At 38.6% G+C, this 22,036-nt stretch overlaps 1 protein-coding gene and 1 long non-coding RNA gene across 3 annotated transcripts; one reads left to right on the forward strand and one right to left on the reverse strand.

Moving 5' to 3' along the window:
• Positions 1-322: 322 nt before the first annotated feature.
• Positions 323-10,776, reverse strand: LOC118478332. Its single transcript, XR_004858958.1, has 2 exons — positions 10,647-10,776; positions 323-1,201 (listed from the first exon to the last, which is right to left on the reverse strand). It is a non-coding gene; the product is annotated as an uncharacterized LOC118478332 (long non-coding RNA).
• LOC101855515 (rhomboid-related protein 4) lies at positions 10,522-21,037 on the forward strand. 2 transcript variants are annotated; one of them, XM_005105959.3, is made up of 8 exons: positions 10,522-10,603; positions 14,373-14,634; positions 15,509-15,766; positions 16,178-16,327; positions 16,900-16,980; positions 17,588-17,824; positions 18,451-18,543; positions 19,701-21,037. In XM_005105959.3, exons 2-8 carry the CDS (start codon positions 14,445-14,447, stop codon positions 19,754-19,756), a joined length of 1,065 nt encoding a protein of 354 aa, XP_005106016.1. In that variant the 5' UTR covers positions 10,522-10,603; positions 14,373-14,444; the 3' UTR covers positions 19,757-21,037. The 2 variants fall into 2 exon arrangements, with proteins under 2 accessions (XP_005106016.1, XP_005106015.1); XM_005105958.3 differs by lacking the exon at positions 10,522-10,603 and adding an exon at positions 11,523-11,696.
• The last annotated feature ends 999 nt before the right edge of the window (positions 21,038-22,036 follow it).

Below are 22,036 nucleotides of genomic sequence, written 5' to 3' on the forward strand. Positions count from 1 at the left end.
TCTTCGGTTCATCCATGCTTTCTGTTTAGAGTTTAGAGAGATTGCTCAAAATAGCAAAGGAAAAATCAGGGATTGCATGTTCTTTCATCTTCCCCCGTTTTCAGATTAATCGCCTTCAGTTTAAGTTTATGCAATCTCCATTGTATTTCACCATGGTGTAGACTGAACGCCAAATTTTCCGACTTTGAGCATTGCTGGTGCCAATTAGCCTTAACTGCTTTTACTGTAGTAAATGTAAGGGGCATCTATTGTTCTGGGAGGACATCCACATCTCTAGAACCCTAGAACGAGAGCGTTTTTACTTTCATCATGTGGCTTATTATTAGGTAGCAATCAAATTATTAAAGTAATTGACAGAAATTCATTTCTAGATGTCTGCTTCATTGGCTTTTTTTTTCGGCCGCTGCCTCAGCGGTTTAAATTCACTTTTACTTTTGTTGAACATTGATCTTTGACTACTTTGAGCATTGGTCAGGCTGTTTTTTTTAAAATTGAACCTGAACATGTAGTCCTGACTAGTCAGAATCACAGAATGGTCCCTGTCTCCTCCATTTACATTTAAATAATACATTTATATAGCCTATCTATTCAAAATTTACAAGTAAATGTAGTAGAGAAGCAACATGTATGTCGGTCTCTGCTACAGGATTTTTAACCAAAAAGACATTATGAGACATATTTTCAGAAAAAAACCTACAGAAAACAAACAAACCAGTTTGCATGTTACACACTATGATACGCTCGGGAAGGAAATGAGTAAAAAAAAAAATGTAAAATAAAAAAATATGGGAATCTACAATTGAGAGTCATATAAGGAAAAATCAGACCATTACACGCTCTAACACGCTTGGGAATGAAATGAGTAAAAATAAAAAATGTGGGAATCTATGCTTAAGAGGGAAACATCAGATAGACATGGTATTTTCTGCATTACCCATTGCACCACCCTTTATACATTATAATATAATAAAAATAACAAATGCAACGTTTCTGTCAGATTCATTCATCATATATGGCATTCTGCTTTGGCCTGGTGTTCACATAAACAAACAAACCTATAAGTAGAAATAGACCAGTGAGCACTGGTATGGTGACTTTCCAAAGGTTACTTTTATTTTCAAGATTTTCAGTCTTTCGCTCCCTTTTCTCTTTTCTTGTTTCTTTTACTTTTCCTTTGAGTTGACGCATTTTGTCAGTGTTTCTGGGGAGAGATAAAAGAGAAAAAAAAAGGTTTGTTAAATATACAATGTATACATGGGTGTCTTCAAATTGTGAGTATATTAAAATATATCAGTCATAAATTTTTTTAATAAATATCACTTTGAGAAAGTTCAATATTAGGGTTTTACTGGACACAATAGAGTTTAAAAAAAGAAACATATTTATGACATTAGTATCCCAGGTTCTGAGGGAAAACTTTTCAAAAAGGAACCTCCCCCCCCCCCCCCAAACAAAAACAAGTAGACGCTTCATAGACTTGTTATTGTTGTTGTGGTGTAGGCTATTTTAAATTATTGATTGGATAAAATGCATTATATTCAATTCTATTTTGGGTCCAACTCCAGAGCATCAAAATTAATTGGTGACAACTTGAGACTTGCTGTAGTAAAAGATTACAAATGCTCTGACCTATTCATGATGAAAGGAACTGCAGTACTTTGCTTATACTTTACTTCAAGAATTTGTTAATTAATGATGTAATATTGGGCGTCGCCTTGATTGTGATCCAGCATTATAATTTTAACATGAGAGAGCAAAAGTGCAATGTCCAGGCTGCCCCAGGCCAGATGGACACTGTGACACCCTCCACTGGTCTTTCATACGCAATTTGTCTTTACATTTTATTTTTTCTGTAGTCTCTTCTTTATTGAGGTGGTCATAAAAAATAATGTATTCCTCCCACACATTATGATTGTGGAGAACCCACACATTTACGCATGATGTTTCAATCATGAAAAGAGCAAAATAGAGTTTCTTATTTATACCATACTTGGAGTTGTTTAGATCTAGCATTGCACTTCCGGTAAAATAAATCCTAATTTCACATGTGAAATAAAAGCTTTCATAGCCTATCTAACATGTGAGAAATATAAAAATTTGCATAAAAATTACTCTGCGTATTATATTCGCCTTCTAACTCTAACCTTCCGTAAGCAAAGTATAGACTTGAATAATAATACAGTTAGCAGACTCCGTCTAAGATCCAACCGCTTATGGTCCCGGTTCGCCTAAAACAGAATTTTTACTATAACAGTCACCCCTAAGATCCTGCACTGAAGGAGCTACATTCGGCTAAGATCCCGAGCTTTTCAGGTCATAATTTGGTTATTTTTCCTATTTAATCATTTTAAAAAAAGAATAAAAGAAACCTGGGCGCGCTCAGCTCATCAACCAAGTAGCGAAAATGTGCAATCATTGTACTGTCTGTCACTGATCATTCACTCTCATGAATGTGATCACACCTCTGTTGTAAATAGTGGTAAGAGGTTATAATGTTTGCCCCAGATGGGATCACACCGAGGTGTGAACTCATCGATGCCTTGCTTTCCTTGATCACCTGATCTTACATCACACACAAGGTGGGGAGGGCCTACAAGCAAGCGTCAAACTGCATTCCATCAAACTGTGAACTCGTAGACGCTTACTTTTTCAAGATCATCGCTCTCCTCTTTCAGTTTTGTGTTCTCACTTCCTAGACAGACTGGCGCCCCTACTCGAGGACTGTCTGATTGCCTCTGCGTAATGGGGTCAACTGCTGGAAGTGAACCTGCCATTCATTTTTTAAAAAATTGGTCGGTGTGGACAAAGCACAACGACTTACGATGCATCATGACATGGGCGGGGAACTCCGTTAAAGATGGAAAGTAAAACATTTGGGGGGGGGGGGGGGGGGGGATTACTTGAAGCCAACAGGTTCCCAACTGACACAGTATTTTTTAAAAAGCCCCCCCCCCCCCCCCCAAACAAAAACAAAGGCGAAAAACCAACTTCTGAAAAGAATGTTAAGTGCACTGGAGTCACGTCAGTTCATTTTATTAAAGTAAGGAAAGATCATTGTACAGATTATGGGCCTGACCACGATGTGGATTCTTCCCCCTGGCCATTCGGGTAAGATCCCGGTTCGCATAAGATCCAGCATTTTTCTTGCTCCCGAGCACCGGGATCTTATTGTATGTATAGTATAAGGTTTTACGGCGCTCGCAACTGCTAAGGTCATATGAGCGCGCGAAACACAAGTTGTTCACCTCTGCGAAAGTTCACCTCACGACTGGCTAACTAATTTACTTAGGCGGAGACTACTGTATACAGTGGAATCCTGTTATAACGAGAGGGAGGGAACCGGTGCAAAATGTCCGTTATAGCAAGGTTCTCGCTATAAGGGATCTAGTAACAAATTCAAGGAAAACAGTAAAGTAGGCCTACCTTTGAGTTTGGTGTTCTGTTTATTTCTTTTTGTTATCTCCCCAGATGATAATCTTGTTTCAACATGACCTTTAGGTCTTATTTGACCAAAAATCAAATCAGGTTTCTTTCTCTAGCGCTAGCGATGTTGACTGACAGCTCGTTGGCGATCAGAAAGAAAGGGCTCTGGGCTAACTTGCCCGCTGTGTTTTCCCCCACCCAACCACACCCTGTAGTGCATTCCGTCTGCTTGCGCATGTCACACATTCGCTCCATCCATCACATTGCTGTGACCTCTCCATCCCCGCATCGGTGAAATGAGAGGCATGGTAGGCCTAGATAATCTAGACTAGGCTTCCGCTGGCCTATCATGCGATGCGTTCTGCTTGTCTGCGCTTGCCACACACTCCCTACTCAATTGCTCTGGCCTTCATTGTTGACACACGCGGGCTCTCCTCAGGGTTGGTGATTTTTTATATTTTTTAAATAAAAATTTTAAAAATCGATTTTTTAAATTTTAATTCAGATTTTTTAAATTTTAATTGGATTTTTAAAATGTTTAATTTTTTTTTTTTTATGTCGACACAGTTCGGGATTTTTGGTGGCTAAAAGTATGTTCTTTTAGAGCAAAATGCATTGTCTTTATTTCAACTAATGATTAATTTAAGCAACTGCAAAAGAAAGACTTTATCTGCTATATATGTGAATTATGGCTACACACAAAAAATGAAGAAAATGTCAGTCTAAAAGGAAGGGGGGGGGGGGGGGTAATTATGCATAGAAATAAACTTGCATTTTATTAGTGTGTGTGTGTGTGTGTGTGTGTGTGTGTTTATGTGTGTGTGTGTGTGTGTGTGCGAGCTTGTGTTTGTCTAAAAAGAAAAAGAAAATGCTAATTTCAATTATGAAAAAAAAGTAAATTGATTACTGTATTATTTTACAGTGACAGTGGGGAAAGCAGACTTTTAAGCATGATTATATTAGATCTAGTCTACTAAACCTTTTTTTTAAATCTGTTTCATGAAACCAAGGAAAGGAATTCTGAATGTTGAAATATGTTAAAAACTAAATAAAAATAAATTTTTAAAACAGTGATTTAAATCACTGATTTTTTTATTTTAAAAATCAAGTTGATTAAAAATTTTTTTTAATCAACTGATTTAAATCAACCCAACCCTGGCTCTCCTATTCTTAGTTTCGCTAGATTACCAACAAGTTTCACAACTGGCAAGCTTTTACGTAATATATAATTGGCCTGCACTGTGCACAGCAGCAATAATATTCCGCTATAACTGACTAGCATGTTTTGTCTGATTGCGCAATAGCAGTACTTCATTTACAAAGATAAAGAAGGGAAAAAAACGGGGTTTTAGAATAGTGTCTTTACAGACTTCTCCTTATTTCAGGACTCGTTATAAGTGGACTCCACTGTATTCCTAAACCATGCAACGTTATGGCAACCGTTCTTTACCTTCTGTAAGAACTTTGTTGCAAAGTGTGCTCACCATAGGTGCCCAAATAAAGTGCTAAACACTAGTCTCCCAGAGTCCATTCGGAAGAGAGAAGGCACAAAACTCCCTACTTTGCCCTTAAGTTAGTTCCAAATAGAGTCAAATGGTGCGCACCATATAAACCGGGATTACGATGTTTTTTAGTGCAATGCTAGCAAACGACTCCCAGCTTTTGGTTTGTTTTGGTTGCAAAGTTTAAAATCAAAGTTATCGTTCCGTTCTCACGAGAACATGATCACTTATTATATATCATAAATATATAAATGCAGTTTCTTAATTTTCCAACACGTTTTCTGCTTGCGTTATATTGTTGTTTTTATTTGTGGTTTATTTTGCAGCAGATGCGGAGAGCACACAATGTAAAGTAGCGTAGCTAAAAGCAAAGGAGGCACTAGTCGACTTGTGATGTCCCGGCTCAGGAGGCGGCCATTTTGGATTGTTTACATTATAACCGGAAGCAGTAGTTGTAATAATATGCCAAATTGAACAACTGAAATGCCCGATAGCCAATTTGCTGTTTTCTATGAATTTGCCCATGCGTGGTTAATCGAGAAATCGAGAGATAATAGGGCCTATACTACATACGGCCTATTTTGTGCGTGTGTGTGTGTGTGGGGGGGGGGGTGTATGTGTGTTTGTGTGTGTGTAGGGGGGGTGCATGTGCGTGTGTGGGTGTGTGTGTGTGTTTGGATCTAGACAATAAAGATGTATCTTATCTTATCTTATGCGTTTTCTTTTATTAATTACTTGTTCTAGATCTATTGTGTTTTTTCTTTGATGGTTCTTTTGTATTTACTTGTCCTACTAGATCTATGTGTTTTGTTTAATGTCTTTAAAAAACATTTTCTTGTTCTACTGTGTGTTATGTTTTTTGCTTTCTTTTAAAATGATGTAATTTGCTGTTGCAGCTCAATCTCAATGTACCTGGGTCGTTGCAATTTTTCATAGCTCTTGATGCGGTCTACGTCTATTCTGATGTGATCTGTAACAAGATACAGTCCACGCCAGCTTTAGGCACGGTCATAGGGAGTAAGCATAAGTGTTCTTAAATGTACCACTGCCCGCTGTACCACATTCATACCATTGCCTTCATCCCCCCAAAGACCGTGTTCTGTGATCTCACCTCGCGCGCGATACCAGATCAGGATTATGGGATAGCGAGGGGCAATAAGGAGAAAGCACAGCCTGCCCCCTTTTATTGTCTCCCCGACTCTCTTAGCATTTTTTGGGTTTTTTTGGTCTTTGCTTAGCTTTGCCCAAGGCGAGATCGTATGTCCACGCCTGCGGCTGTTTGCATCTCTCCGCCTTCCTCTCCGCGCATGTGAGTGTGTGTCTCTATCACTTGCGTTCTTTGTGTTTTTCTTTTAACACACTCATGAAAGTATTGACTGTCTTGTAAATGAAGCGTGCCTGAAGCCGAAGTTACCCTGCTTAAAGGCGTTTCATTTATTTATAGCAAAAATTCGGTAAGAGCTGTTTAGCGTGCTTAAAGCCGGCACGGACTGTAGCTGATTCTTACCTATATGCACGTCAGGTCACTGAGATATTCTTCTTCACCTATAGATCCTCTTTTACGATTTTTTACAAGTCCACACACACTAACTACCGGCCGGTGTCTAACCAGACTAATCACAACCGTCTCACTCTAGCAACAGTTCACTCACATTCAATTCCGCTTCTCGACGGGAGTGCGTTCTCGCTCACACTTTTGCTGCGCACCTCATACATGACTACTTAACACGCACGTTTACGACTTGTCCCAAAACTACCTACATGATCAAAGTTGGAATCTCTGTTCTCTTCAGCATTTTTTAATGTAGTCAGTGTTTTTAATGTAGTCAGTGTTTTTAATGTACAGTGTTTTTAATGCAGTCAGTGTTTTTAATGCCGTCAGTGTTTTTAATGTAGAGAATTTGGCGATTGTTGCTATTTCTTATTTACGGCATTTTTGCGATTGTGGTGTTTCGACGCATTTTTAAACATTTGAGTTTAGTTTTAGGCTAGTGTGCCTTTTTTCCTGATGGCTGTAGCGCCATTGAACCGATTGTTTCAAATTGCCAGTGACGAGGAGAGTGCCGTTACGTTTTTGCAGCAAAACAATGTTCTTCGCTCTAATCCACCCCAGTGTGCTACGCCTGGATGTGGACGGATCATGACACTCATCAGAACAGGAAGAAGTGACGAAAAAGCCTTTCGCTGTCCTTCCCACAAAAGTACTAAAATTTATTTACGTAAAGAATCTTTTTTTGAAAATCAGCATCTTAAATTTCAAAGCATTGTACAATTGTTGTTTCTGTGGGCCTATAAAATTTCAGTTTCCACAACGTGTGAACTGACTCTCATTGGTAACGACTCAGTTATTCAATGGTTTTCCTATTTTAGGGACATTTGTAGCCACTGGCTTGTAAATAATCCTGTACCAATTGGGGGACCCGGTGAAACGGTAGAAATAGACAAAAGTTTGATAGCGAAGAGAAAATACAATAGAGGACACGCTGTACCTGAGCGTTGGGTGTTTGGAGGTATTTGCCGGAGCACACGGCGTGGTTTCATAGAAGAAGTACCCGATAGGACGGCAGCCACCTTACTGCCCATTATCCAAAACAACATTCTGCCTGGAACCACTATTATTAGTGACGGCTGGGCAGCGTACCAGGGCATTCCAAACCTCCCGGTGGTACCACCCTACCAGCACCAGACAGTAATCCATGACATATATTTTGTAGATCCTGTCACTGGAGCGTGCACAAATCGCATAGAATGCTTTTGGAAAAATTGCAAAGCAAGATTCAAGTCTATGGCGGGGGTGCACTTGACAATGCTCGCAGGACACCTAGATGAATTTTTGTGGTGAGAAATCCACGGGAAAACAGGAGAAGAAGCACTGAGCAATATCCTTCTTCATCTATCTCAGTGGTATCCTATCCCATACAGGGTGTCCAGCAATATTTGCTGAAAAAATTTACTACCTGGAAAAAAAAATTACTACCCAGCAAATCAAGTCCAATACCAGTTCGAAAAAGGGAGTTCATTTGCGCCATCATTAACATATTATCATTAGGCCTACATAATATATATGGAACGAAAATAACATGCAACAAAGTCATCCATTTTCCAGAGGCGTGTTACATAACAACACACACACACACACACACACACACACACACACACACACACACACACACACACACACACACACACACACACACACACACACACAATATACCCAGTCAACAACATATGTCAGTGTTGAACTGGGGTCCTGTTTGACTAGCCTAAGTATTTCAGTGAGTTAAAAATTTTCCTCTCATTAATATATTATATTAAAAAAAGAATCCTGCTTTGAGCGTTCGGAAGGGCCTTGAACAAGAATTTCGACTGTGAAGAACCAATGTGGGTGTCATGACTCATATATTATGAATATGAAAGGCAAAAATTACCCATGAAGTGAGAGAGTTGTAAGAACTGAGGGGGGGGGGGGGGGGAGAAGATGCAGAGACAATGAAAATTTGCCAGCCTTGAACAGAAAGCTACAATATTGTTATAATTTACTATCACCCATACAAAGTTTTTGTCCTCTGGTGTTGCCTGTAGCACCCCCACCCCCTCCCCCGAGTGCATCTTTAAAAAAATCAATAATCCCCTCCCATTCGGTAGTTCTAGGCCTATACTTCGCAACGCTCAGACTTTGAATGAACTTTGGCGACCCCAACAACAAACGCCGGTGCTCATGCGCGCACAGGTTCATTGACCAGTCACGATAGCGAGCCCGACAATCTAAAAATCAGACGACGCTTGTACTTTCTTTTCTCCCCCCCCCCCCCCCCCCATATATGACAATGACAGCACAGAGACGAATCCGAGTACTAATTAAATTTTATTTGCGTGGCGGCACAGCGTTTAGACAGATCAATATATATATATATATTATATATATATATATATATCTATACTGCACAACGTGCATGTCACAAATGTTGCGTTAGTTATCAGTCTATCATCGGCTTATTTCTGAAAGCGAAAGTAGATCTTGATTTTCCCAATCAAGCCTCGGTGTCACGCACACTTTCGCCTGCCGCCATAACTGGCTTTTTGCGTGAAACGTACTCTCGGACGGGGAAAAGGAGAACGAATATTATATCACAATAGCGACCGGCTAAAATGGAGTCATGTACCGCGGCTAGGGTTCAATGAAGCCTGTTTTGGCTTCATCACTCCCTACGCAGATTAATTTACGACCGTTTACCAAATGTTTACTACCTTCAAGGCGCATTACGACCAGAGCGCCGAATTTACGACTTTTTTACGACTTTGCTGGGCACCATGCCCATAACAATCGAGGTAAGATATATCCTAATAAATGAAACATAATGTCTAATTTTTAAAAATTTAGCAGACTAATCTACCCCCGCGATTCTATGCACAGAAAAAAAAAACAATCTGAAATTGTGCAAACAGAACCCAAAAATGTGAAATTAGGCGAGGTCAAATATAGCCTAATAAATAAAACATAATGTCTAATTTTTAAAAATTTAGCAGACTACCCCCGCGATTTTATGCACACAAAGAAATAAACCTGAAATTGTACAAACAGAACAAAAAATTTAATAAAGTATGCTGAGTGCATAAAACCCCGGGACAGTCTGCCTTTTTTTGGCTTCTTTTTGGTTAGCACTTTCCGCTGTCCCAAAAAACTACGCCCCACTTCCGTTTTCGTATTTCCAATCCAAAATGGCCGCCTCCTGAGGCGGGACATCACAAGTCGACTAGTGCCGCAAAGGAAAACAATCCAGATTTTTTACAATCCTCACTCTTCACTCTGACTCGACAGACAAAAAATTTCGTTGGCTGGCTCTATTTCTTTAGTTTTTGCTGGGTGACATAAATGAAAAATTGGTTACATAAGGTCGAGCAATCTAGTTTTCTCGCAGTACCTTTTGAAGGTATTTTCAAATGAAGTAGCCTATAGTCCGGGAACGTTGCCCCAACCACAACTGAAGTATCTGAATATATTCAGACATTTAAAAATCTCTAGCTCTAGAAATTGAATCGATGCAAAAAATGCCTCTTCCCAGTCCTCGCAGAATGGCAGAATGAAAGAAAGGATGACGCTAAATCTCGCAAGTAACCAAAAAATCTCGAGATTGGAAACCGTTCTGAGAAATACAGTTCAACTTTATTTTCCCGAACGTTCGGAGAAATATAATAGTCACTTCGAATTTCGCTTTAATGTGAGACGCTAGAAAGGTTCCTCTAGTCCAATTGGCTGGTCACATTGTTGATTCGGAGCTAGATCTAGGTCGCCAGCAGATATCAGTATGGTATAAAAAAATTTATTGCACTCCTTATGGTGGTGGTAGCCAACTTGAATGATCCTACTTACTTTATTTAACTATCTTTGATTATTTGATTATATCTAGATCTAGATTTAGATCTAGATCTACTTAACATTTTTACTCGTAGGATAAATCAAGATAGATCTAGATCTAGAGATCTACTACCACAACTCAAGTAATAAATTATTTTTCTACAATACGTGAAAATAAGTTGAATTTTTTGTTTCACTAAATTTCATTCTTGTTTCATTGTTGACATGTAATGATTTGAACTTTTACTCCTCCACGGCACAGAATATTCAGAACCGCCGATCGATTTCTAAACATGATTCATGATTTATAAACAGCATTCACGTAAGTTTAACATCTTAGGCATTTGCAAGCCCTACACACATACCAATTCTTTTGAAAGACCAGATGTAACAAGATGGAAAGGTTGCGTCAACAGCTAAGGCCACGTCAGTACAACAGGCTGGGGGCTGGGGGAACGTTCTATAGCTATAAATAGTGATAGTATTGTCAACAGGAAACAATCAAAGATAGTATCATTGAAACAATTCAGTATCGAACTGTTTTCTGCGGTATTGCTTGTTGCTTGTAATCGTAAAAAAGAGGGGTTCAAAATCTGATCTCTCCTTAGGGGGTCCGCTGATGATAACAATGTTCAAAAACTTATGCAATTTCTACTGCCTATACTTTTCTTATACTATTCTTTTACAAATACTTCACAGATATTGTTTTGCATTGATTTTGAAAATTATTCTTTCTTAGACCTATAATTTTTACTATTCCTAAATCTTAATCTTATTACAGACATTAACGATGTGTCAATCTTGAGTAACACCCACAGAATTCTACACTGAGTGTAGAATTCTGTGGTAACGCCTCTCAGATCTTTGGTCATTAATGTTTATTCATCTATATTCTAAAAAAGTTTGAAAGACACTTGCCTATTTTGTTATCTTTGGGCGGGGGCCGCCTTTTGTCACAAATTCATTTAAGTATTTGAGTATTGATGACAATCATATAATTACAGTTAGTCCCATGATCTTAAATATCAATTCAACTTGTGTAGTTCAATATTTCTTCCTTTTGGTATGCAAATCAAAGCAAATTACACATTAAAACTTCAACAAAGAATGTTCTTTCATTTAAAAAAAATAAAAAATAAAATTCAATTCTTACAATCAATCAATTGATAATTTACTCTTTTTGAAAGGGTCAGTGATAATTCTTCCATCACAATATATTGTGCAGGGCACGGTGGGGAGGCCTGTGACGGCCCTGTGACAAACTGTTTGGGCTTGCCTAGCTTTTAATCGATTCCAATTATCGATACTTTTTCCAAGATCTGCGAATACTGGCTAGGCCTGTCGTGTTTGTTTTGATATGGTGAACAGTTGGTTCAACAATCACTGTATGCAGCGGTTGTGTTTTTTCTTGAAAGGTATACATTTCCTATACTGTTTATATTTCCCATGTACTAGATCTAGATCTTGCTACAGTTCTGCAACTATCAGTCAGTACCTGCAGGGTAAAATGTTTTCAACTATATATTATCTAGAAATCTAGATCTAGATCTAGAAATCTAGATCTAGAAATCTAGATCTAGATAGATCTGCCCAAAAATTGACGAGCACCTGATTCCACACCAACATTGGCAATGTTTTTAGATCTAGAATCTAGATCTAGATATGATCTAGATTCTAGATCTAGATCTAAAATCTAGATCTAGGTATACACCTTACACTTGTTTTTATTTAGTAGGCTATATCTATAGATCTAGACTATAGTAGAAAAAAATAAAGTATTTTTCAGTCAACCTTTTTTTTTTCCGTGTCCTGATTTTGGTGCCCGTTTTTTTTTGTTACGTAAAGAGAAAGTAATGGTGCAGATTGTTATATGAAAGGGGAATTGTTGAGTCGGTAATGATGATGGTGATGATGATGATGATGTTATTTTTCAGTCAACCTATTCAAGTCATTGTAACAAAGTCAAGTGGGGATGAGAGTCAGAGCACCGTCTTCGGTTTTTGTTCTCGAACAGCAGACTGTTTTGTTTAAAAAACATGAAGGCCGTTTTTTAAATTAATTTTTTTACGGCGCCCGCAGAGTTGCTTAAGGTCATTGAGCGTGTGGGACATGTTATAAAACATTTTCAGTTGGTAGGGTATTTTTAATTTTGCCCGGGTGGCGTCCGAAGCTTACTCTTATTGATTTTAGACCAGCGAGGGATCTTGAACATATGTGCAGTTTGCTGCAACTTGCACTCAGGGCCTCCGAGATTGTTCGCCCTTGTCGAAGAAGGCTAAAGGTAGATCTTCCTTCCTACCAGAAGATCAGGGGTGTGACTAAAAGACTGCTGTAAGAAGGAGCCAGGGAGTAGCAGCACAGTAGCAGTAGAAAGGCTGCAGAAAGAGCCAGGAGCCCAGAGGGGGCAAAGGAGGTGAGGCGGTGGGGTAAGAAAGTGGAGACGAAAGCAGACGACAGATATAGAGCCCCCCAGCAAAGGGTGGATGTCAACAGAGAAGTCCAAACAGGAAATCAGACTTACTCTGCTCTTGTAAGTTGAGACGAAAGCATATATATATGGCAGAACATTGCTAGAGAGCCGGAAATGAGGTGAAAGGAGACAATTGTAGAGAAGAAAACTTAACTTTTAGGTCGCTGCTTGGATTGAACCCATGACCTTTGATGAGAGGTGAACACCTTTACCTAACCTCTAGACCTCGAGAGCCCCCCTAAGGCCGTTTAATACGAAATTCTTTTAGTATACAAAAGGATTTCATATAATATCATCTTTTTTTGGCCCTTTTTATTCAAGCATGACAACATCCCTAAACATCAATATATATATAAAAGTTCCAATAGATCTGACTTAATTTTACTTTCCTTTACTTTTCCGATCATGGGGCCATTTGATTTCTAGCCCTTGGACCAGTCGATATATAGCTAAGAATTTACAGGTTTTTATCAGCTGTGTTTTTTCGTTTGTATAGAAGAGTATAATTTCTGATGTCTAGGGAGGCAGGTAGGTAGCCTGCACTATGCACTGATTAAGACACAAAGTCAAAGAAATTTTTTGGCCTTTTCATCTTTCCTCCCAGCTGTATCTCCATTTTCTATTTTTCTCACTCACAGAAAAGCCCTCCAGGACACTGTTAATGTTAATTTTATGTCACTCAACATGCATTCAATTTAATAGACAAGACTCCCCATCAAGGTTTTTTTCTCTCAACTTTCCTTGCACAGTGTGTAGTGAGTGAGAGAGTGGGTTTTTATTACTGTCACTTTTGAAACCCATAGTTTTACGGCAACAGTTTTTATGTTTAACCATCAGTGATATTTTTTGTTAATTTCAGGATATATTTGACAGCTTAACACTTCCTACATGCAGTTACAGTGCGGTCAAAAATTCGTGGCGTGACTTATTGTCAAATATCTCCTCAACTATCGAACATAATGTTCTCCAATTTTTGCACAGTGACTTGTCAATTTGTCTTGCAGATCATCATTTTTGTAAACTCCTGCAAGCTGTATTCTAGAAAATTCCTTAATAATAAAAAATCCAAGCGGGTGGTTTCTATAGATTTTTTAATGTTATTTACAGCTGGGGCAATATTGCTTTTAATAGCAAGTCCGTCATGTTTTTCTAATCGGGACATAGAATTGAATGCATGTTTTGAGATCCATTAGATATAGTGCAAAAAATGTGTTCACTATAAAAAATAATTTGTTGTAACAAGTTTTGCAAGTAAAAATTGTCATTGATGAGCTGTGATGTAGGCCATGCGTAGTCAAATTGTATGTGAGAAGCGGGAAGTGCTGTATTTTATAAATTTATGAAGAAAAATTTTATAATCTAGCCCCAGTTGTTCTGGGAAATATGATTAAACAGTTAAGACAAATTGGTACAAACTGCTGTGCAAAGTATGGATGGCATTGAATTGATTCACCCCTTAAAGAAATATTTGAGGATAAGTTGCGCCACAAATTTTCGACTGCACTATAATGTTATCTTTTAGTTTAAACTTATATAATGCTTTGCTGGGAAGCTAAGAATGTTTTTTTTAATCGTTATAGTCTGTCTGGGTTATGATTTGAATTGTGTGTCCTTTCTCCAGATTTGCAAGATTTAGCAGTGTGACTTCATAGCCTAACTTACTCCTGAGAGTGTTTGAAGAGAATCCCCAACAATGGTGAATCACAGAAGAGGGGGAGGCAACCTTGGTGTGATGCTGTTAGCAGCACAGATGATGAACATGGGCTTGGAACATATTCCTCCAGTTACGCTGGCCCTTGTGGTCGGCCAGGCTGCTATCTTTTTGGATCTTTTTCCCAGGCAGTTTCCATCACCCCATGCCATTTGCATGAGCTCATATTTAGGTAGGTCGTAGAAATTTGTTAAATAATAATAATAGTAAATATAGTGCAGCCTTTCTATAACATCCTTTGATATAACGACTTCCTCTGTATAACAACATGGTGCCCATATCCAGATTTTTTCCTTTCATATATATGATATCATTAGTAATATGGTTGCCTCTCTATAACGGCAACTCTCTATGACGACATTTTTTTCAGTTCCGGACGATGTTGTTATAGAGATGCTGCACTGTAGCATTTATGATGCGCATTTCCATTTTCTAAAAAAGGCTCAATGCACATTACTACATTAATAAAAGTATCACACCTTAAAAATTAATAGACTTGTGTGTACGTAAAACATAGTATTTATGCATATACAGTATAACGCAGATAGGTCGAACACAGAAGACTCGAAATCATGCATCTGTTGAAGAGTGCCTGCTCTGCAGTCACGTTTTTTTTCCTTCTTTATCTTTGTAAGATCTCCCTCGAACTATGGATTCCTCAAACGAGGCCGGTCCCGATGAATTCAAGCTATCCGTGTTATACTGTATCAGTATGGTAAAAATTTCTATGAGATATATTATATTTTTACAACAGTCTAGAATACACACAACGAACATATACAATTTTGTACATGGTTAAACATGCACACAGCGAAAACATGGCCTGTCCTTGATCTCTCACCCTGGTGACTTCAACCCAGCGCTTTCTTCTTTGTTATGCAGTTGCCTGGAGTATTTACCATTCATCTTCATCACCCTCTTTCCACCTCATCCATCTCCTACTGGACTCTGTTTTGTTCTCCTTTACAGAAATCATAGAGTAAAAAATCTTTAAAAGTTTTCTTTTCTATCATGTGTCTTTCTTTTTTTTCTTAAACTATCTTCAGTGTACGAGCATCATGACTGGCAGCGCATGATCCTGGCAGCGTTTTACCACGCCTCTGACATGCACCTGTACTTCAACATGGTGAGCCTGCTCTACAAAGGCATCACACTGGAGCGCAGGTTCGGAAGTCCGTACTTTGCGTATCTGGTGGCCGTTTTCACACCCCTCACCAGCATCGTTTATGTTGGTCTTGGTATAGCTCTCAGCCAGCTGTTGGGTGACCAGAGCTACTTGACAAGTTGTGCTGTGGGATTTTCAGGTTAGTAGCATGACCTTTTCTCTGCCACACTAAAATCAGTGCTTTATAAATAAACTTTTTGGGGTTATTATTATTATTAAACGGATGAAGCTGGTTGTATAACTTGCCTGAATTCGTTGTGAAGGGTTTGGGAGAAAGCGAATTATCTCTCTATTTTTTAAACTCCGCCTTTTCCTTTTTAATTGCTACAGGGTCCTTTAATCTTTACTTACTGCTTTTACATGTGGATTTAAAATGTGCTTGAATGATTTTGTGTACTGCTTTGATTCGGTATTTTCTTTTTTTTTACAACAGCATAGTGATAGTGTGTTAAATAATCTGCTAACAGTCTCTGTATTTTTATTGTTAGAAAAAGAAAATTATGTTAATTACTTCACAACCCTTCTTTTAGGAAACACTTTTCTTTTCCAGGTGTTCTGTTTGCATTGAAGGTGGTTACCACAGAGTATTCACCTCCTGGCGTTCAATATGCCTTTGGTTTTATTCCTGTGCCCTCCAAGTACATGTTCTGGGCGGAGTTGGTTCTCATTCAGCTGGTTACTCCAAATGCGTCTTTTATCGGTAAGCAAGTAGTTTTTCGTAGTAATGGTTTGCTTTTCTGCTTTTTAAAAGATATATATCTGTCTTTCTAGAAGTTCCTGTGTGTAACAAAATAATACAGCGAAAGGACATAAGGATCTACATTAGGGTTATTATTAGGATATACAGCTGAGAAAAATATACTGCGATCTTTAAAGATTATTCTTTAAAGCAGTTGTTGCAGTTTGCACGTTTGACTTATATTACAGGAGAAAACTCAATTCCCTATCCTGACTCTAGGTGGAATGGAAAAACTTTCTAGTCAGGAGAAAATTTGGTTTTGGGTGTGAGTCAGCTAGGAAGTGTGCTCTGACCTGTTCAGGACAGTCATCCAGTGATGAGAAAAAAAGTAATTGTCTTAGACAGGCAGACATCATAGACAGTGTCATCATAATAGATGGTAAAAAAAAAACCCATGGGGGTGGGGGAAGCTGGAAGTGTCGTTTGAACAAGCAACCGTCTTGGACAGGTGGCTGTTACAGCAGGTTCGACTGGACTATTATTTTGTTTTCTATCTTACCATTGAAATCTTTTTTCTGTTTTTTCCCCCCCAGGTCACTTGGCTGGCATCCTGGTTGGGCTGGCATACACCAGAGGACCTCTGAAAATACTCATGGATGCCTTTTTACGTCCAGGTGAGAAAACGCGAAAGAAAATAAAATTATGATTACCAGATCGGTTTTTCAGAAGTCTCTATAGTCTCAGACATATTTTATATTGGTCTAAACTGTGTATTTCATGCGGGGCTCCTATTTAAAGGAAAGACATTTTCATACCTCTTAAGGTGTACTATGAAATTTTGATATTTGAAATCTTTTCTGTTATTGGGAGTTTTTGGAGTTGTTTTTTTTTATCAAGAATAAATCTTAGTCTCAAAAGTAACCTACGAAAATTCTATGATGTGAAAATAGGTCAAATTAAGTTATTATGATGTGAGTTATTTATTTAATCTTTAGATCTTTATCTCCTGTATTCTTTTATTCTTTTTTTTTTTTGCGGATTTAGCCTCTATTGTCAGAAATAGATGGCACTGAAATGAGTGAGACTGTCAGTGTGTTGGTGATGTGAATTACAATCACCCTTTCACCAGCCAGTTAGTCTAACAGTAATGATAGCAAATATTCTATATTGCTACTGTAATAATAACGATTGTGTACAACTACATCTTTTTCCTTGAAACGTTTCTTTCTTGTATAGTATATATATATATATATATAATAAATAAATGGCTTCTCCTTACAGGTGAGCCAGGATCTTCTAGAGGAGGAAGTGCAAGCGGCTCCCGAGCCAGTTCACCTTTTTCCTCCTTCACCAATTTATTTGGCGGCCGACCTAGATTTCATCAGGGACGCAGACCACACAGTCCGTCATATTTTGGGGGGTCAGCAGCTCCGAGTGCTCCTTATGAAGGAAGTGATGGGTGGAGGAACGGAGCTCACAACACTCAGCCTTCTGCTCCTGGCTATCAAGACTATACAGGTTGGGAGTATTCAAGAAGAATGAACTAACACATTGATGAGATGAAGAGGAAAAGGCTCCCTTTTTTTTGTGTACTTAGAAATTTAGTGTTTACTTCTGTATATATATGAGCTTTCAGAGCATTTTATATAAAGCATTCATAGCTTATGGCTTATAATATTAATAAAGTTCTGTTTTGGTGGTTTGATATTGGTCCAAATACATTAAAACCTAATTCAAAATTTTTTTTAAATACACATTTTCAGGCCCACTTTAAACAGTTCTTTCCATACTGTCATGTCTTTTCTCTTTTTTAATCAAACTTACTTATAACAGTTGTTGTTTTCATAAGAAAGGATGGCAACAATATTCTGAGGGAGGGGGTTTTGGGTGGGGTTTTTTTTTCCCTCACCAGTTAAGAGATTTTTGGTGCCATTTGGTTTCTTGAAATGAACCATATGTGTGTAATTATAAAGCATGGCGGTGACAGTGATATTGCTGGATGTTTCTTCCAGCTGTACCTTTTGTTAGAATGTGGAAATACTAATGCTACAGCGTTGGGAAGAAAAAAGTAGGTCCTCTGGACCCAGAAACTGACCTTTGAGCCCACTTAACCAAAACTTTCCTCCAAATGTACTTTTGCTCAGGTGGCTTGGACGAAGATGAACAGCTGAGGAGGGCAATGGAGGAAAGCCGGAGGCAGAATCTACCACACAGCTCTGGTTCCTCATCGCAACAACGTGAGCACATGGACTGCCTTATGTTTTGTGACTTGGGATGCTGATTTTCTGATTTGATGTAAAAAGTCAGCAATTGTGGGGGGGGTGGTTGGGGGGGTTGTTAGGGTTTTGGATGGGTATTTTTAATTCTGTGTAGGCCACTTGTAGCAAAATAATTGTCTAAATGGCAAGGATTGTGATTAGTCAGCTTTTGAATTTTTGAGGATAAAAGTGGTCATGAGGTGTTTTATTCTAATTTATTGTAATTTGTACTGACTGTTCAATTTGTTTTGATGCATCCGTCTTCAAGATTTGAATTACATGTGCACATGTTAAGTTACTATAGAGAGCAGTACATTATGAACTGATTTGTTTTGAATTTAGACCTAGCTACATTTGTGTGTGAACTGCAGTTGAACCTGCTCTAACGATCACTTGTCCTAGACCATCAGGTCTACTAATGACCACTTCCCACGTCCCTCGTTATGTTGTCCCTTAATTTTAATGGCGCTGTCCAAGAGGACCACCTGTATAAGGCAACTACTTTTCTTCACAACAATAAGTGGTTGTTTTGGACAGGTTCAACTGTGTTTCTTAGAAAAACATAGTCAGAAAAAAGATAAGAAACAACACAATGTGTTCTGGAAATATAGCATCAGTGTCGTTGCTGTAGCAACCAAGAGCTGTGTGGCAAGGTCTGTTATTATTGTTATCAAAAAGGGGGAAAAAAGATTAGACAAAGCCGATTATTTTACTCACAATCTGTATGCTGTTATAGGAAAAACAGTATAAATTCATTTGCTACAACACATTTTGCAAACAAACTTTTTAAGCAGGAAAGGGATAGATCTCGCTATTAGTCTAAAATGGAAAAATAGGGGAAGTTTGAATATTGAAGTTTGCCTATTTTGTCTCAGAGTTCTTCATATGCGCTTCCTATTCACACAAGAAACAAAAATGCGGAAAAGTTTACCTATGCAGGGAAAAAAGATGAAAAGTATAGAATGCATCCTCGGCAGTTGCATTAATTCCTGTTTATATGTACATTATATTTATGACAATAATTTGTGACATTGCTTTTTGCCACCATGTTATCATTTTTAGATAATAATACGAATTTGACTTGATTTTTATAATGATTGATTGTATTTTTTACCTTCTCCTCTTTTCTTTTTCAGGCTTGTATCCAGATTTACAGGATCTCAGGACTAGAAGAGCACATTACTACCAATGAAAGAGGGCAGAAGTGATAATGTCGACAGAGAGGGAGAGAAAAAACTGTGTGCCAGAAATCATGTTGTGTGAGAATCCACTTTGAGCGACAGTTTGGTCTTTGTGTTTTGAACCTGTGTCTACCTGTTTATTGCTATCATTTGGGTGTGTATTGAAGCTAATGGCTCAAACTATCATATGTTAATAATGCAGCTTGGGTGTACACTCTTTCTGCATTTCTCATTCAATAAGTTTCTTCATGTTGCCTTTCTGAGCTGTGTACGTAGCTATAGGCTATGATTTTGACACTTGTTTGTTGAGCCGTATGGTGTACCAGCGCATATCTCGTTTTCAAAGATATACAGTGGAGTCTGTTTAAACCGAAATCTGCAGGACCTCTGGGTTTTCTTAGGTTTAGCTGGGTTTTAAGTTCAGAGGGGTTGCTCGAAGAAAAGAAAAACAAAAACTCAGGCATTTTATTTTCAGCTTGTTTATCACTGCTTTTAGTTAAACTGTGTTTGGTTCAAGCAGATTCCTCTGAATCTCAAGTCAACAAGGATTGTTTCTCTGCATTTGAGATATACAGTAGTCTCCGCCTAAGATCCCACTGCTTATGGATGAAGGAGTTACATTCAGCTAAGATCCCGCTTTTCAGGTCGTAATTTGTTGTTTTTTTTCTTTATTTAAGAAAAATGAATAAGAAACCTGGGTGCGCTCAGCTGACCAACCAAGTAGCGAAAATTTTGCGATCATTGTACGGTCCGTCGCGTCACGGATCATTCACTCTCGTGAATGCGATCACACCTGTGTTGTAAATGTTGATAAGCGGTCACAATGTTTACCCCAGACGGGATTGCATCAAGGTGTGAACTCGTCGATGCCTTGCTTTCCCTTATCACCTGAGCTGTCAGCCTGATCTTACATCACACACCAGGTGGGGAGGGCCTACAAGCAAGCACCAGACTGCATTCTATCAAACTGTGAACTCATGGACGCTTATGTTTTCCCGACCATCACTCTCGCCTTTCAGTTTTGCGATTTAACTTCCTGGACAGACTGGCACCCATCCTCATGGACTGTCCAATCGCTTCTGCGTAATGGGGTCTTTTGTTGGCAGTGAACCTGCCTTTCCTCTCTTTAAAGTTTGGTGGGTGTGGTCACAACTCAACGATTTATGAAGCATCATGACATGGGCAGGGAACTCCGTTAGAGATGGAAAACAATACATTTTGGTGGGGGGGCATTGCTTGGAGCCAACTGGTTCCCACCTGACACAGTATTTTTTAAAGCCCCCCCCCCACAAAAAAAAAAAGGAAAAACTTACTTCTGAAAGGAACTTTTAGTGCCAAGGAGTCACGTCAGTTCATTTTAAAGTAAGGGAAGTTCATTGCACAGATTATGGGCCTGACCACGAGTTACTGTGGATTCTTCCCTTTGGCCATTCGGCTAAGATCCCGGTTCGCCTAAGATCCCACATTTTCCTTGCTCCTGAGCACCAGGATCTTAGATGGAGACTACTTTATTATTATTTCATTAAACCATGAGCAGTGTATTTGTATTGGAACATGACATTCTGACACTCTTTTGAGTTAAGCAATTGTTTAACAGATGTTTTGCTCTGTATGATCTGCTCTACCCATGTTTATAGTCTTTCCTGAAATTTGCATTTATTGTTTTAAAAAAAGGATGTCTCAATCTCAAATAAATTTTCAAGGCTTAAATTAAAAGATAAAATTAAGTTTTATCTTGTAGGGGGCTGGCAGGTCCTATGATGGGATATGCTCCTTCTTTCCTGTCAAATATCTATTGTCCTTATCTCTTCTCATCTTTTCTTTGTATGTTATTCTCTAGTAACACCACTAATCTTCAGCACTTATATGTTTGACCCACAAATGCCGTAAAACTCTTTCTAAAACAGAGACCTAGCAATGTAAATGAGACAGTACAGCTTGCGGCACTGTCCGTGACAACCAGTGCTACACGCAGAGTAAGCGAAGAGAGCTGTTCTATTTATAGTCTGTGGTGGTAAACATACTCGTGTTAGGCCTGTTGTTGTTTTAATATGGGTGAACGAAACCAAGTTGTTAGTGTTCTGTGGGGTTCCAAATAAAAGGGGGGGTCACATTTACCAGATATTAATAAAAGGGGGGAAAGGACTTTCGTAATGAGCAACCACCCCAACAACACAATGAAGAAGAGACCTAGATCTAACCCTTACCTAAACCCTAACCCTACCCCTACCCCTAGATCTACCCCTAGCTCTCTATTCTACTCTGTCTCATAGTGGTTGCTCGTTACGGGG

This window comes from Aplysia californica, unplaced genomic scaffold, assembly GCF_000002075.1.
Source record: "Aplysia californica isolate F4 #8 unplaced genomic scaffold, AplCal3.0 scaffold00503, whole genome shotgun sequence".
In the NCBI taxonomy this organism is placed as follows: domain Eukaryota; kingdom Metazoa; phylum Mollusca; class Gastropoda; order Aplysiida; family Aplysiidae; genus Aplysia; species Aplysia californica.